Source organism: Jaculus jaculus, chromosome 10, assembly GCF_020740685.1.
Source record: "Jaculus jaculus isolate mJacJac1 chromosome 10, mJacJac1.mat.Y.cur, whole genome shotgun sequence".
Taxonomy (NCBI): Eukaryota; Metazoa; Chordata; class Mammalia; order Rodentia; family Dipodidae; genus Jaculus; species Jaculus jaculus.
Window position 1 is genome coordinate 62,009,304 of NC_059111.1, and position 15,780 is coordinate 62,025,083.

A 15,780-nucleotide genomic window follows, 5' to 3' on the forward strand; every position below is an offset into this window, starting at 1 on the left:
ATGAAATATGTACCACTGACTATTCTAGGTTCTGGAAATAAATGAACAAAACATAAAAATTGTTGGCTTTATGGAAATTCAATTCTAATGGTAAGCAGATATTCCATATTCATTCATACAAGTGCTCAATAAATAAGCACTATTTTGGGCACTGTAAAGATGGCTGAAATGAAGTACTCAAGAAAAAGCACTCAGACAACACCACCACTTATTACTATGAAATTATAATAACAACACCATTTATTAGTATGGAATTATAATAACAACACTGTATTCACTAAACAAGCACAGGACTGACAGCTTTGTAAGCACGCCAGACGTTTCTTCTCCCTTTAGGTCACCATGTTTCAAAGGGAAGTCTATCAGGATATTTCAGATTTGTTTGCTATCCTAGATTCCTTCACATCTACCTCAATTTAGCAGCTCTTATTTCCCACTTTTTTCTCTTCTTTTAATAAGTGTTGTAGTCCTTTCAGATATACTGGTACATCCTAGACCTGACTCTGCTTGCCTAATGCTGGGTTCATATAGTAGACAGCTTCAGGTAGCTGAATGAATTTCCAGACCAGGAGCAGTCATGGAGGAAAGGATTTATTGAAACTTACAGATCCAGAGGCAGTTCCATAATGGCAGAAGCTGGCCCCCTTTCACAGGCTCCAACAGACAGAGAAGCCCCAAGCCAAAAAACCTAAAAGACACCCAACAGCACACTTCAGGGACTCCAGGCACTTTGCCTATCTTTAGACTAGAATTGCAAATCTACCACCACATGTTAAGGCTGGACCCTAAGATCCGCCCAGTGACACCTCCTCCTACCAGGTGGCTACAGATCTAAGTTATAAACTGTAATAAAATCTTGAATAGATTGGGGCCATCTACTCAAACTACCATAGTTCATATCTCTCTCTCTCTCTCTCTCTCTCTGTCTCTCTCTCTCTTTTTTTTTTTTTTTTTTTTTTTTGGTTTCTTGAGGTAGGGTCTCACTCTAGCCCAGGCTGACCTGGAATTCACTATGTAGTCTCAGGGTGGCCTCGAACTCACAGCATTCTTCTTACCTCTGCCTCCCGAGTGCTGGGATTAAAGGCGTGCGCCACCAAGCCCAGCCACAGTTCATCTCTTTTAAATATCTTTTTGTTTATTCTTATTTATTTGACAGTGACAGACAGAAAGATAAACAGGCAGAGAGAAATAGAGAATGGAAGCGCCAGGGCTTCTAGCCACTGCAAACTAACTCCAGACGTGTGCGTCCCCTTGTGCATCTGGCTAACGTGGGTTCTGGGGAATTGAGCCTCAAACCAGGGTCCTTAGGCTTCACAGGCAAGCACTTAACCACTAAGCCATCTCTCCAGCCCATAATTAAAATTTTTAAAAAATGTATTTTAAGCTGATCATGGTGGCCCATGCTTTTAATCCCAGCACTTGGGAGGCAGAGGTAGGAGGATCACTGTGAGTTCAAGGCCAACCTGAAACTACATAGTGAATTCCAGGTCATCCTGGACTAGAATGAAACCTTACCTCAAAAAACTAATAATAATATTTTTAAAGTATTTTTTTAAAGAAAACTGGCAAATCTGTTTCTCCCCCACCCCTCCGCCTTCTATTTGAGATAAGGTCTCATGTAGCTACCCATGCTGGCCTTGAACTACTGATCCTTCTGTGTACAGCTGTGGGATGCTAGGATAACAGGAATAAATCAATCTGCCCAAAGCCCATATTTCTAGGACTTCTATGGATTCAACTATGCATATTCTCTTTGAGATCAGTGCCATCACTCCAAGTAAGCTAGTGCCCGAGAAGTAGAGAGTAATGTTCTAAAACACTTTCCCCTGTAAAACCAGCTGGTGTGCCTTTTTTCTAAGAGCCAGGCAGCATTGGTTTTAACCTGATAATCTAGTAGTTCACTAAACAGCCACTGATTAAGTCCCATGGATTTATAATGACTAGCAGGATGTCATAACTTTTGTGTACTAATGTGTAAACTGTGTTACTTAAAAGAACTTACATAATTTGTAAGCTCTTCATTCACAATTAGTTCTGAGAGTCCTTCACAGCCCAATCTCCATGTCTGTGTATTGGTATGGTTTCTAATGGCTCAACAAGAAAATATTTCATTCTTGCCAGGCATGGTGGCGCACGCCTTTAATCCCAGCACTCGGGAGGCAGAGGTAGGAGGATCGCTGAGAGTTCGAGGCCACCCTGAGACTACATAGTGAATTCCAGGTCAGCCTGAGCCAGAGTGAGACCCTACCTCGAAAAACCAAAAAAAAAAAAGAAAAGAAAATATTTCATTCTCAACAAAGACTTTTAATAATGTTTCAAGTGACGGTTAGAATGTCTCCTAACTCTGAAATTACTCAGTCTCTTGGTTCCCACTAAAAAATGTTCAAATGCATTGGTTATTGTCAATAGCCTCAAATTAAAAAAAAAACAAAACTACCCTTGAAATATTTTTTTTCTTTCTCCTTGTTCTATTGCCTAATACATATAAAAGCTTCCATTGTTAAACTAAAAGCATTTCAGGAAAAGTGAATGTTTCATATTAACCATTAGGAATATCTACCACAAAAATCCCGAGAATAGTTAGCAATAACGGAAAGGAAGGCTAAAACATTGAGATGTCAGGATATAATCCAAGTCTCCAACCCTAGTCTACAAGCAGGTACATTTTTAAACTATGAAAAATTCTAAACATATGCAAATGAAGAATGGCTAGTAACAATGAAGCTTCATAACTTCACCAATGACGGACTCCTAATCAAGTCTTGCTACATTTACACTCTATTTTGAATCAAATGCTCGACTTCATACCTTTTGTGTATATGTGCATGAGGTGAACATTTCAGTATGTGCAGATTTTTGTGATCTGCATGAATCACATTAAAAGAAGTAATTGAATGTATAAGATGCTCAATAAATACTTGTTGAATGCCAGAAACTCTACCTATGTTTTTCACCATCATTATTTTTTAATCCTTTTTATTTTATTTGCAAGCAAAGAGAGGTAGAGAAAATAGGCACACCAGAGCCTCTAGCTTCTGCAAATAAACTCCAGATGTATGCTCCGCTTTGTGCATCTGGTTGAACCCAGGTCATTAGGATTTGCAAGCAAGTACCTTAACAGTTGTGCCATCCCTCTAGCCCCTCCAGCAACATTATTAAACCCTGAACTCCTAAGTGAAATATACTCATTACTGAAAATATTCTTGTGAATGAAGATTCACAAGAATCTATTCTGGGCCACAAAACACCAAACATCATGATAAATGTTTGAGACACAGTGGTGGACAAGAGTTTCTTCCAAAAACCTTGCATTTAGTTATACATGCACATGTGGCATAAGCTCATATTCACACAGCAACCCTGTGGAATTAGTCTACTATACAGAAATACCTTCTAACTAAACCTGCCAGTACGTCAAGTTGAAACCCAAGTTTTCTGTACCCACAAAGTATATGGAGGAGTAGAAGACAGGGCCTGGATGGAATTCAGCATCATCACCTTTTGGAAATTACTAGGAAAGTTTTACCTAATTCTGCTCTGATAGTTTTTCCTCTATAGAAAGCCAAAAAAAAAAAAAAAAAAAAAAAAAAGAAAATTAAAACAAGAAAGGATAAAAGTATTCAAACAATTGATTAAAAGTCACTCTATAGTTCAAGGCTAGTTTTGAACTCATGGCAATCCTCATACTTCTACCTCCCAAATGCTGGGATTAAAGGTATGTGCCACCATGCCCAGCATATGTTCAAATCAATCATTTCTAACTTTCACTTAATATGTACTCATTTCCTAATGTTAACATCTTCAAAGCATATAAACTAAATCCTATTGCAGTTAACTATGGGGAATGAATTACATGAACTTTAAAACTCACTTTAATTTAAACTATATAGACTGTAATAAAACAAAAATGAAGCTTTTTCCAATATTTTTTAATCATTTCCTGGAAACCACTAAGTGTAATCCAATAAACAGATCTCTCTCCTCTTTGATATTCTTTTTCTTTCATATAATGGAAATAATTTATAGGGTCCAACCCTTAATAACTGAATATCTACAATTCCATTCATTTGTTATATATTCATTTTATCACCACTGTATGTTCAATTTTTATACATGATCACAAGAGTCTTCCTTGCCTCAAGGAGCTTATAACTAGAGTTTGAAAAGGGTAAAGAAAGGGTCAAAAGAGGTGGATTAAAATGTTTCATATAACAGTAAATATTAAGGGAACAAATACATTCTAAGAGCATAAAAGAAGTCCAAAGTTGTCAGGGTTCAAAGAAAGCAGAAATGTGTACACCAACATGGAGGAATGAAGCCTTGGCCTTTATGGTAGTTTCCATGTATGCCCCCCAGAGCCTCAGGTATTTTTTTTTTATTTTTATTATTTATTTATTTATTTATTTGAGAGCGACAGACACAGAGAGAAAGACAGATAGAGGGAGAGAGAGAGAATGGGCGCACCAGGGCTTCCAGCCTCTGCAAACAAACTCCAGACACATGCGCCCCCTTGTGCATCTGGCTAACGTGGGACCTGGGGAATCGAGCCTCGAACCGGGGTCCTTAGGCTTCACAGGCAAGTGCTTAACTGCTAAGCCATCTCTCCAGCCCGTCAGGTATTTTTTATACAGGTTAAATTTAAACTTCCAACTTAAGTCTGTCTACAACAGAATATGGTACCAGGAATGGGGTGTTGTTATGCAATGAATCTGATCACGTAAATGGTAGAATGGGGAAGACCTTGGTACTTGCAACTACAGAAGCCTTACAGAACAGTAAGCCAAATTTTATGGGCTATTCTGGTAGGTTTGAAAATGCTAGACACAGAGAAAATTATTGGTTTATTAACTTTCAAAGAGGAAGAAAACCTTGTTGTGACTGAGGTACTGGCATAATAGCTGGCTGAATTATTCTGCCCAAGCCCAGAGAGTTTGATCAAGGTTCAATTTAAAAGTACAGACTAAGGCTAGAGAGATGGCTTAGTGGTTAAGGTGCTTGCCTGTGGAGGGTAAGGAACCATGTTCAAGTCTCCAGATCCCATGTAAGCCAGATATACAAGATGATGCAAGCACACAATACAAGTATGGACTGGTGTGCTTAGAGAAAGACAAAGCTGAAAAATATACAATTTAATGTTTAAAAATTCAAATTTAAAGTTACTGGCACAGAGACTAATTTTAGGTTGCTGAAGTTGCTATTGATAAACAGATTTCAACCACTAAGGGTAGCCAAATCACTTCACATTAAAACAATGGAAAATATTCCTGGGGTAAATTCCACTTAGGAAAGACTAAATGATAGAAACACAAAACTCTTTTGAAAGGAGATGACTAAAAGGGGAAAAAAAAACCCTGCTTTTCAAAGTTACAATTTACTTCCTCCCTAGATTAATAAAATGGTTGTGTCACTGCATACCTGGTATGGATTTTGGAAGCATTAAAAGAAAATACATGGAAGACGGATATGGTGGTGCACACCTTTAATCCCAGCACTCAGGAGGCAGAGGTAGGAGGATCACCATGAGTTTGAGGCCACCCTCAGACTACATAGTGAAGTTCAGTCAGTCTGAGCTAGAGAGTGGAACCCTACCTCAAAAAACAAAACAAAACAAAAAACCAAAAACATGGAAGTGGGTCATTAAGTACACATGGTTCCAGAAGCCACTGCTGAAATGCAGCATGTGAAGCAGGGTGCAATGTTCCTGGTAGAGACACAAGTGAGGCCATTGTAATATAGACCATGGTAATATAAACACAAAGATGTTTTGAAAATACCAGGACTAAAAAAGGCTACCATAGAATGCTATTGGCTTGGGACAGAAGTTTTCCCTTGTTACTCAGCCCAGCTGGAGGAGTGGAATTAGAAATTCCAGAGACTGTGATCATTGGTTATGGATGTCAGACTTGAACTGCAGATGTCTGATGTTTGCCTAGTGGTTATTGATTTTACATTGGTCTAATCTCTCCTTGTTATACCTTATTACAATGGAAATGTAAATGTAAATGCCATTATGTATTGGAAGTATGTAACTTGTTTGATTTTACAGGACTCACAGTTTAGAGGCAGCCTTAAATGTCAGATGAGACTTGGGACTTTGGAAGAGTTACACAGTTGGTAAAGTTTATGGGGACATTTGAATTTAAACTGAATACAGTTTACAGTGTCAGATGGTTTTAAGTTGGGCTGGATATTTGTACTAGCAACTTGCAGCTGTCTGCAACAGTCATGAGAAGAATAGGAAGTATCTCAACATTGACAAAGAATGGTATAGACGATCACGAAGTGTACATTCTGTGATCAGTCCAGGGCTGGAGAGACAGCTCAGTGGTTAAGTTTGCTTACTGTGCAGGCATGAGGGCCTGAGTGGAACAGACCACTAGAGTTTAAATTTCCAAACCCCATGTGAGTAGCCAGGCATGGCCATGTACACTTATAACTCTAGTTCCACCAGACCCAAGAATTGTGAAGAGTCCTGAAAGCTCCAAAATCAGTAAAGAGACTCCAACTCAAAACAAGACCCAGTGGAAGAATGATGGAGCAGGACTTCTGCTTACACCACCCAATGCAAGTGCTTCCCATATGTGAGCATATGGGGGGGGGTCACATTATATCATACACACCACACCACATTACAAATAAATAAATCATTCTAAGTGAAAGGCCCAGAAGAGGATGGCAAGAAGGGCATCTTCAGGAAATGGAGTTATCTATTTAGTCAGAAGATTCATGTAACAAATGAAATACAAAAGACAAGAAAATACCTCTACAACCAACATCAGTGATAAAGACAACAAAAGACAGTCAATGAAAGTCTAAAATATGATGCCTTACTAGATCAAGTATGTTTGTATTAGTTAATAATCCTAAGTCTTCAACTGAAGGGTTTTACAAATAGCATATGCATCTGTAAAGAATAAAAAACAGGCTGAAAATCCAGGTGTGGTGGTGCATACCTTTAATACCAGCACTTGGGAGGCAGAGGTAGGAGGATTGTCGTGAGTTCAAGGCCACCTTGAGAATAAAGACTGAATTCCAGGTCAGCCTGGGCTAGAGTAAGATCCTACCTCAAAAAAAAAAAAAAAAAAATCAGGCTGGAAGACAGCGTAGCAGTTAAGGCCCATGAAACCTAAGGACCCAAGTTCAATTCCCCAGTACCCACATAAGCCAGATGCACAAGGTGGCACGTGTCTAATTTGTTTGTTTATTGTAGTGGCTGGAGGCCTTGGTATACCCATTCCCCATCATTCATCTATCTATCTATCTATCTATCTATCTATCTATCTATCTATCTATCTATCTATCTCGCTCTCTTTCTCAAATAAGTAAATAAATAAAAAAAAAAAAAAAAAAAGAATGAGGAGCCAGGAGTGGTGGCACACGCCTTTAATCCCAGCACTAGGGAGGCAGAGGTAGGAGGATCGCCATGAGTTTGAGGCCACCCTGACACTACATAGTGAATTCCAGGTCAGCCAGGACTAGCACGAGACCCTACCTGGGGGGGCGGAGGGAGGGAAAGAATGAGGGCTGGAGACATGGCTTAGCAGTTAGGGAACTTGCCTGCAAAATCAAAGGACCTAGGTTCAATTCCCCAGGACCCAGGTAAGTGAGATGTACAAGGTGGTGCATGCATTTGAAGTTTGTTTGCTAGAGGCCCTGGTGCACTCATTCTCCCTTTCTCTCTCCCTTCCCACCTCTCCCTAAATCTCTCTCTTTCAAAAAAAATAATTAAAAAAAATGAAAAGCCCTCATCTGAAGGGTTCCTAACTCATTTCATTCAGGAAACATACTTGCTAACCAACAGTGATAGACACCACGCCATGTTATTTATAGACATAAATAACACAATGTTTGTTCTTAGGTCAGCAAATATATGTGTGAAACTACTTGTAATTCTGAAAGGAGTGTTTTTGGTGTGCAATGATCAACAGTCATCTTGTCTTGCTAATGTTGAACCTTATCCATTAGTATGTAGTTACAATGAATGTAATCATGGGATAAAATAGCTAAGAATAAAATGACCTTTTTTGCATTCATAAACCAATTCCTACATAAACCAAAGACTGTATAGAGTATGTTAAATCTAAGACCCCACCCATTAAACATTTCTCATATCATGATAATCTTTTTTATAAAGTTTTTTGTTCATTTTTATTTATTGAGAGTGACAGAGAGAGAGAGAGAGAAAGGGAAAGAGGTAGATAGGTAGAGAGAGAGAGAATGGGCACGCCAGGGCTTCCAGCCACTGCAGATGTACTCCAAATGCGTGCGCCCCCTTGTGCATCTGGCTAACGTGGGTCCTGGGGAATCGAGCCTCAAACCGGGGTCCTTAGGCTTCACAGGCAAGCGCTTAACTGCTAAGCCATCTCTCCAGCCCTCATGATAATCTTAATTCTACCAAAATAGATCCTTCAGGAAGGCCAGGAAACAGAAAATCAATACTTAAGATGACTATGTAGACTTATAAAGACCAGTATTTGCCAAAAAATGTTTAGGCAAACTATTACAGGCAAATGATGGGTGAAAAAAATGTGTAATCTTCTATTTCAAATGGACTTCCAGATGACAAATGGACACTTGCACAGACAGCTGTCACGTCTCAGGGTACCCTCACGCCATTTCTCAGGAGACAGCAACTACATGAGCAGGTGGTAAAACAAAAAATCATGGTAGCAGAAGAGATAATCAAAACTACCCAACAGCACTGAAAAAAAAAAATCTCTTCTTCTTGTTGACCTGCCTACCCCACCAGACATAGCACCTCCCTCAGCCGCAATTCAAATGCTCATCTTCGTTGAAATGCTTGGTATCAACCATGGGTGCCCATTTTCAATGCTATCTCTTGGATCCTGGTCTTAAAGACCAGCATCACACACACTATCTTCCTCTTACCAATTCACTTGAACCCAGTGTTCATTTCTGCTGCTTTCTGCTCACAATTAATTTATATCTGAGCTTCATGAGAAACGGTCATGTGATTAGGTCTTAGAAGTATGGGTAACACATATTTGCTTATGTGTTCAGATGTTATTATACTAACTTGCAGTTCTTATAGTATTTACTTCATTTAACAAACAATAGGCACCAAAGCCACATTATATAATATTTCCTTCATCAGGAAGTGCCATGCATTTCACTTTTTTCCTGCTGTTAATAGAAATTTAGTGTAACTGAATTAATTTTATTATTAGCTTGTAATGTATTGTTGTGACTCAAGCTTTTTTTTTTTTTCCAGTAACGTGTGTGTGGATGCATGTGTGTTCAGGTGCATATGCACTTATGTGTGGAGGCCAGAAGTTGGTGTCAAATATCTTCCTCAGTTGCTGTCCACCTTATTTTGAGACAGGGTCTCTCAATAAACTTAGAGCTTAGCAGTTTGGCTAGACTAGCTGGTCAGCAAGACAGTAAGCACTTTAGCAGTTGAGCTATCTTCCCAACCTCATAACCAATTTTTAAAAGCAGAATTTAACAGAATAATCATTTTTATAGGGGTTTTTCAATAGGGCACATTGATAAATTCAGGAATATCTTGAATTTATTTATTTATTTATTTATTACTGATAAACCATTACTTTAGGTTTATCATTTATTTCTGACAAACCATCAATTTTGGCTATACTTTTATCTAGTTCAATTTTTCCTAACAAGAAACAGTTGGTTTACCTGTTTCCATGAAACAAACAAAAATGTTTAATTCTATTATGATTTAAGAACAAGTCCAATGGCATGGGTTCCTTGACCTCTGGGCTTTAGTTTTCTTATCTGTAACATGAAAGGGATGAAAGACTTAGAAAGTGTCTTCTAATCCTAATATACATGATTTTACAATGATACAAGTATAGAGAGTAGCCTTTTTAAAAAACAATATTGTGGACTGGAGAGATGGCTTAGCGGTTAAGGCGCTTGCCTGCAAAGCCAAAGAACCATGGTTCCATTCCCCAGGACCCAAGTAATCTACATGCACAAGGTGGCACATGCAGCTGGAGTTCATGTACAGTGGCTGGAGACCCTGGTGTGCCCATTCTCTCGCATTCTCTCTCCTCTCTTTGCCTTTCTCTCTCAAATAAATAAATAAATCTTTTTAAAAAAAATATTGTTAACAAGTCAATTTATTTGCCTAAGTCTTAAACATAGGAAGATGCCGCAAGAAATAGTCAAGTTTATATAAGTATAGTTTCCCTCTATACATTTCATTTTTTTCCCTTAATTCCAGAGAAATTCTATTAACTCCATGATGATATACTTACATAAAACACAGTAAGTTCTACCCTAGCTTATTTTCTAGAATTTATCTGGAACACAGTAGGCCGCCAAAAAATATTCAATGAATTAACAGGCTGCTAATAAAACATGCTATCATTTTATTCCTGTATTTTTGTTCAGGATGGCAAACAGAACTTAGCTATGGAGTGCAGAAGTTCAATGCTGGTGGTCTGATCCCTGCAGAGGTGCAAAATTCAGGATTAGCAACTGTTAAATAATAGTAAGTTTACATCCCAAGCACTGTTTGGTTAATCAAGACTGGGTCTGGGAGACATCAAGTGCAGGTAAGCAAGAATTTCAAGTCATTGTTGCTGTGCATATACTGAGCACTGGCAATAAGTCAGCTTTTCAGGCAAATTAATCAGAATTAAGTCTTAAAACATTTGGAAAAAAAAAAACTAATGTTTACTGTATACCTTTAAGCTGAGAGGCTTAACTATTTGTGGGGAGAGACTATAATTATGACCAATTATTTATTACTCCAAGGCATAAAGTGCTTGAGAAGGCATGTGCCCTTTTCAGTAACCTTTAAAGTACCAGGCAAGAGAATGTAAAACATCCTAGGAACAACAACAAATTAGAGGCTTTGGGGCCCAATTCTGATACTGTTTTGGAAGAAGAATTGTCACTTGGCCTTAATTTCCTAACTCTGCCTGAGAAACAAACAAAAACAAAATTAATCTCTAAAATATCAAAATACTAGTTCAGCCAAGAAAACCAAAGGTGCAGGGGGCAGTGGATGCACTAAGGCAGAGGCGGGAGAGAAAAATAAAAAATAAACATAAAGGATTGGAGATCTGTAGTTCATGAAATTACCTTATCAATAATTCCGGCCAGTGTCACTAATTTCATGCCTTCTCTGACAAACTTCAGGCTAAGTATTCGCAAGGCCCCAGTGCCCACCTATCATGTCTGAATTTGAGTATGATCTGCTCTACGGAAAAGGTCAGGTAAACTGATTGATGCCTTTGTGAGCCTGTTCCAGGACAAGAATCCCAGTAAACTCCTAGAATACAAACACAAAGTATTTACCTACACTCTTACTTTATCCTCACAACTTTAAGAAGTGTCATCGTTACCATAAAATAGGTAAAAGTAAGTTTTTTTTTTTAAGTGCCCTTTTCTCCAATTGATTAGTGTATTCTCCCAAAAGTCTCAATTTTGGAATCAGTCACGGGTCAGCTAGAAATTTCTAAAGACACATCATTCTCAAGAATAAACCAAGAGAATCAGATGAACTAGCCAAAATCTACCAGCACAGAAGTTAAACAATCTTCCTCTGCAATAAGAATGGATTACACTTTATGAGCAAACAGGTTATGCAGGGGTGTCTGGAGAAGATGTCTTTGTTGGAAGGACATTATTTTATTTGCTTATGTAATAATTATTTTAATTGGACACTCAATAGGCAAAAGACAAAAAAGTAAAATGAAATTTGGTCTTAAAATTCTAATAGTGGAATTCAACCTTTGGGAAAAGCTTCAGTGACTCTTCCAGGAAAATAAGCTACAGGAAGCTTAAGTACACCCTCTCTTTGCCATCTAGTATCAGAAAGACCTTTCCCAATGGGGCTTTTGTTCAAAACACACACACACACACACACACACACACGTGTAATGTACAGCTTTTATATAAAACCCCATTTTCCAGAACAGTCATCCTCCTGGTCTCATTGTCTTCTGTCTTTCCCCTACTACCTCTAGTATAGGTACAATGGAGTGCTATTTTTATAACCGTTTACTACCTACTTGATATATTTCTGATTGTTTGCTGCCTTCTAATCTAGTATGTGCTGAGAACAACACCCCAGATGGATCGGCCAGCCCAGAAGAGGAGATGAAGCTGAAACCTCCCAGGAAGATTCTGTTGACACTTGGTCTCCCAGAATCTGCATTGGAGTTTGGTATTTCAAAGGTCAGTCTTGGGTCCCTCCATTTTGATGACTAATGTAAAATTGTTTTGACTTTCTACAAAAATATTTAGCTGTGCTTATTTACATAATTTGATCCACAGTGCACACAGTAGGTACACAATTGTACTGAATCTTTAGAGGGATGAGAAGGCAGAATCATCTTTCTCCAACATGCTGAGGTGAGAACTGTAAAATTACCACCTAATTTGTAAACACCTTTGTGTGCGTTCTTTTTTTAACTTCAAGCTACGCACCTCTGTTTTAAAAAGAAAAGGATGGCACAACGACATAATGAGGAAATTCCAGGATCATCCTCAATCACTTGCTCTTTATGCTGATTACTTCACAGGAGACTATTTAACCTACCCGCCTGCTTACAAAGCCCCTCCAGGTAAAAGCCGGTTAGAACAAAATTTAGACTCTAAGTAGAGATTCACATCTAACCCTTGGGAGAAGCGGTTTATGTCCCTCACCAATATGAAATAATACAAAAAGGTAACGGTTTTTGGAATGTTTTTGTCTTTGTTTTTGTTGTTTTGTTTTCTTTTTGAAACAGGGTTTCACGATGTAACCCAGGCTGGTCTTGAACTTCAAACATCCTTACTCAGCCTCCACTGTACTGGGATTGCACCAAGGGATTACCGAAATGGAAGACATTTTTCGAAGAATGATGTTTGACGCTGGGCGTCACCACTGAAACGTCTTAGAACATCAAAATCATTATTATGCAATTTTGATGAACAAAAACTGTGGGTGTGACTGGCAAATAAACTCTTTAACGTTTCTGCATTTTCTTAAAGTTCATTTACATTAGCTTCCACCCTTAAAAGTTTTCTTCTAATTATCACACCACAGCTGCTCTCATTATCAGTCTCTCAGAAATTCCCCTATGGCCATGAAAACCACGCGGGGGGCTGGAGGGACGTTCCTCCGTTTGGCTGGTTTTGTCCCTAAAAGGCACCCCACTAACCCCGGACCCCTGAGGGGTCCGCAGCGGGAAACCACTGGGGAGTTGCCGGGCGGCAGGGAAGCCAGCGCGGGTCTCTTTTTCTCTAACTGGCCTTTCTGGCAAGGTCACCGGCACGGTGGACCACACGGACGGTCGGGTCACCGGGTCGCGCCGGGCCTGCCCAGCCGCCCCTCACCCGGCGGGCATCCCCGTGGGCCGGTGGCTGCGGGGCGGCGGAGGCCTCGGGGACGCGCGGGCCCCGACGGACGGCGCGGGCGCGGCTCCCCGGCTCCCCGGCTCACCTGACCACGTTCGGGTGCTCGAAGGTCTCCAGGTGCCTCAGCACCGCCACCTCGCGGATGGTGGAGAGCGGCATGCCCTCCTCGCCCGTCTGCACCCGCACGCGCTTCAGTGCCACGAACCGGCCTCCGTTCTTCAGGTCGCGGGCCTTGAACACCTTGCCGTAGGCGCCCTCCCCGATCTCCGCCACGCACTCGTACTGCTGGTCGGCGCGGCTCAGGCCGTCCTTCTCCATGCTGCCTGCCTGCAACGCAACCGGGCGCGGCGCCGCTCGGGCCGGAGAGGTGCGCTCGCTCGCTTCCCCCGGGGCTCCCGGGAGCTCCGACTCGCCACAGCCGGGCTAGATGCGGAGACCTCGCCTCGGGGCTGGCGCTACCCTGCGGCAGCTGCTGCGAAACTCCGCCTGCCGAGTGGCCGCGCCGCCACTGCCGCTGCCGCTGCGAGGAGCGAGCCGACCCGATCCCTCCTCTTCCCTCCGCGCGACGATTACATAGTCTGCGCCCGAGCGCGTCGCCGTCTACAATCTCTGCACCTAAAAGAGGAGACCCGGGGACAAGAAAGCGCAGTCAGATATCCCAGCTCCCCTCCTCTTCCTTCACCGAGCCCCCTCCGCGCGCCCTCTCCCCAGCCGCCTAATCCTGCCCGCCCCCACCCCGCCCGAGAAAAGCGAAGTTACTTTTCTTTCCCTGCCGCGCTCCAGCCGTCTCTGCGCGGAGAGGTTGCAGGGGCCCCTCGGGGATGAGCGCCGCGCGGGACGCAGTGGAACCGGAGGGGGCGTGCCGAGCAGCCCAGAGTGTGCCGGGAGCGCGGGGGAGGGGAGGCGCCGGGCACGTCAATGTCACGGCTTAATATTTATACCTATATCATTGTATCATTGCTGCCGGGCCGCCCTCATCAACGCCTGGGCCCCTGGACCCACAGGGAGAAGGGGGTCCTGCGAGGGGAGGGGGGTGCTCACATTGTGGTGTGAAGACGCTGACGGTTCACCCGTGTGGGGCCGCAGAATGTGGGTGGGGGCTCTCGGGACCCTGTAACCCGATGCTGGGAGTGTGCGAGAAGGGATAGTCAGACATCTGCTTGGAGATTGCTTCCTTTCTTTCTACTTTCAGTTTTTCTGCGAGGAGACATTGGAAAGGGATTCGCAAACGCAAATGATCTTTGGGGCTAGAGGAGTGCTGGTGGGAAATGGAATTCTCCCTTGCACTCGAAGGGGACCTCCCTGGTGGAAACGAGGGGGAAGGCAAAGCCATCTGGCAGGGGAAGGCTGGGGCTACTGGGGGTAGATGAGCGAGGGGCCCTGAAAGGGGAGGAGTCCCCCAAGGAGGATCCTGGGGAAAGGGAAAGGTGGGTTTTGTTGGGGGGGGGGGGGTGTCCGTCCTGTTTTCGCTTGTCTTGTCCTGAATAGCTTCAGGAGCAAGATAGCTAACCGTAACTCGTCCTTAAGTTTTCAATTGATAGCCACCTGGGCAACCTCCTTTAAAAAGGGCGGGGTGGGGGGGAGTAAATGTCGGGCCTCCTCGGATGAACCAAAGGGGGCTGGGCCTTCGGGGTCGACACTGTGCCCGAGAACATCCCGACGCAGGTAGCGGAGATGGCTAGAGGCCAGGACCCATCCGTAGCCCCCCCCCCCCCCGCCAGCTCTTTGCACTACAGAGCGCCGGAGTGGGGGGGGTACCCTAACTTTCCCTGCCCATTCGGGTTCTAGCCAGGACCTTGGGAACCTCCCTCCCCCACGGTCACCGCAACCTCGGCTGCATGTTAGGCCACGCCAGCTTCGTGTCCGGAATTCCCGGGGCACCTCGGAATTACCTGCCGGGCCACCGCCGGCCCGCTCGCCCTGGGGCCGCGGATGCAAAGAAGCCAGGCACGACGGCCGGACCCCCACGGCGTGCGGGCGGAGCGGACCGCGGCCGGCCGAGCCGCTCCCACCCCTTTCAGAGCTTCCCTTACAAGCCGAGAAAAGAGCCCCCCGAGCAGGCCCGGGGTGGGGGTGGAGGGCCGAGCCAGGTCGAGGGCCACACAGGTAGCGGAGGAGCCGCAGCGGCCTCCGGCGCCCGCCCTTCCGCCCCGGCAGCTCTCGTCCAGCCCCCCCGGCCCCGGGCGAAGGAAGCGGCGGGGACGTCCCACCCCCGCGGGGAGCTGCGCCCGCCGCCCCCTCGCCCCCGGACTGTCGGCTTGGGCGGACAGAAACGAGAGCAGCAATGCCTCCCCCTCCCCTCTCCTCCACTTTTTTTTTGTTGTTGTTGTTGCTTTCCCACGCTGGCTGAATGTGCCTTGACCCCATTTCAAAAAAGTTTGACATAGTGCTTCAACATTTCCGCATTCCTCCGCGACTACAAAGGCTGCAGCCGCCTCCTTC

At 43.3% G+C, this 15,780-nt stretch overlaps 1 protein-coding gene and 1 long non-coding RNA gene across 4 annotated transcripts in view; one reads left to right on the top strand and one right to left on the bottom strand.

Moving 5' to 3' along the window:
• The window catches only part of Cdk6 (cyclin dependent kinase 6), a 256,826-nt gene extending 242,305 nt beyond the window's left edge, over nt 1-14,521 (bottom strand). Inside the window, exons 1-2 of one of the 3 annotated variants that reach the window (XM_045160492.1) lie at nt 14,380-14,521; nt 13,424-13,953 (exon numbers count right to left, since the gene is read on the bottom strand). In XM_045160492.1, coding sequence (XP_045016427.1) covers nt 13,424-13,656 — 233 coding nt within the window. In that variant the 5' untranslated portion in view covers nt 13,657-13,953; nt 14,380-14,521. Of the gene's footprint in view, nt 1-13,423; nt 13,954-14,097; nt 14,184-14,279; nt 14,299-14,379 lie in introns of those variants that run through there. The other 2 variants (XM_045160493.1, XM_004656227.2) reach the window with 2 other exon arrangements.
• On the top strand, nt 12,071-12,946 carry LOC123464032. The gene is made up of 4 exons (XR_006639323.1): nt 12,071-12,174; nt 12,274-12,351; nt 12,442-12,563; nt 12,729-12,946. It is a non-coding gene; the product is annotated as an uncharacterized LOC123464032 (long non-coding RNA).
• Nucleotides 14,522-15,780: the final 1,259 nt, after the last annotated feature.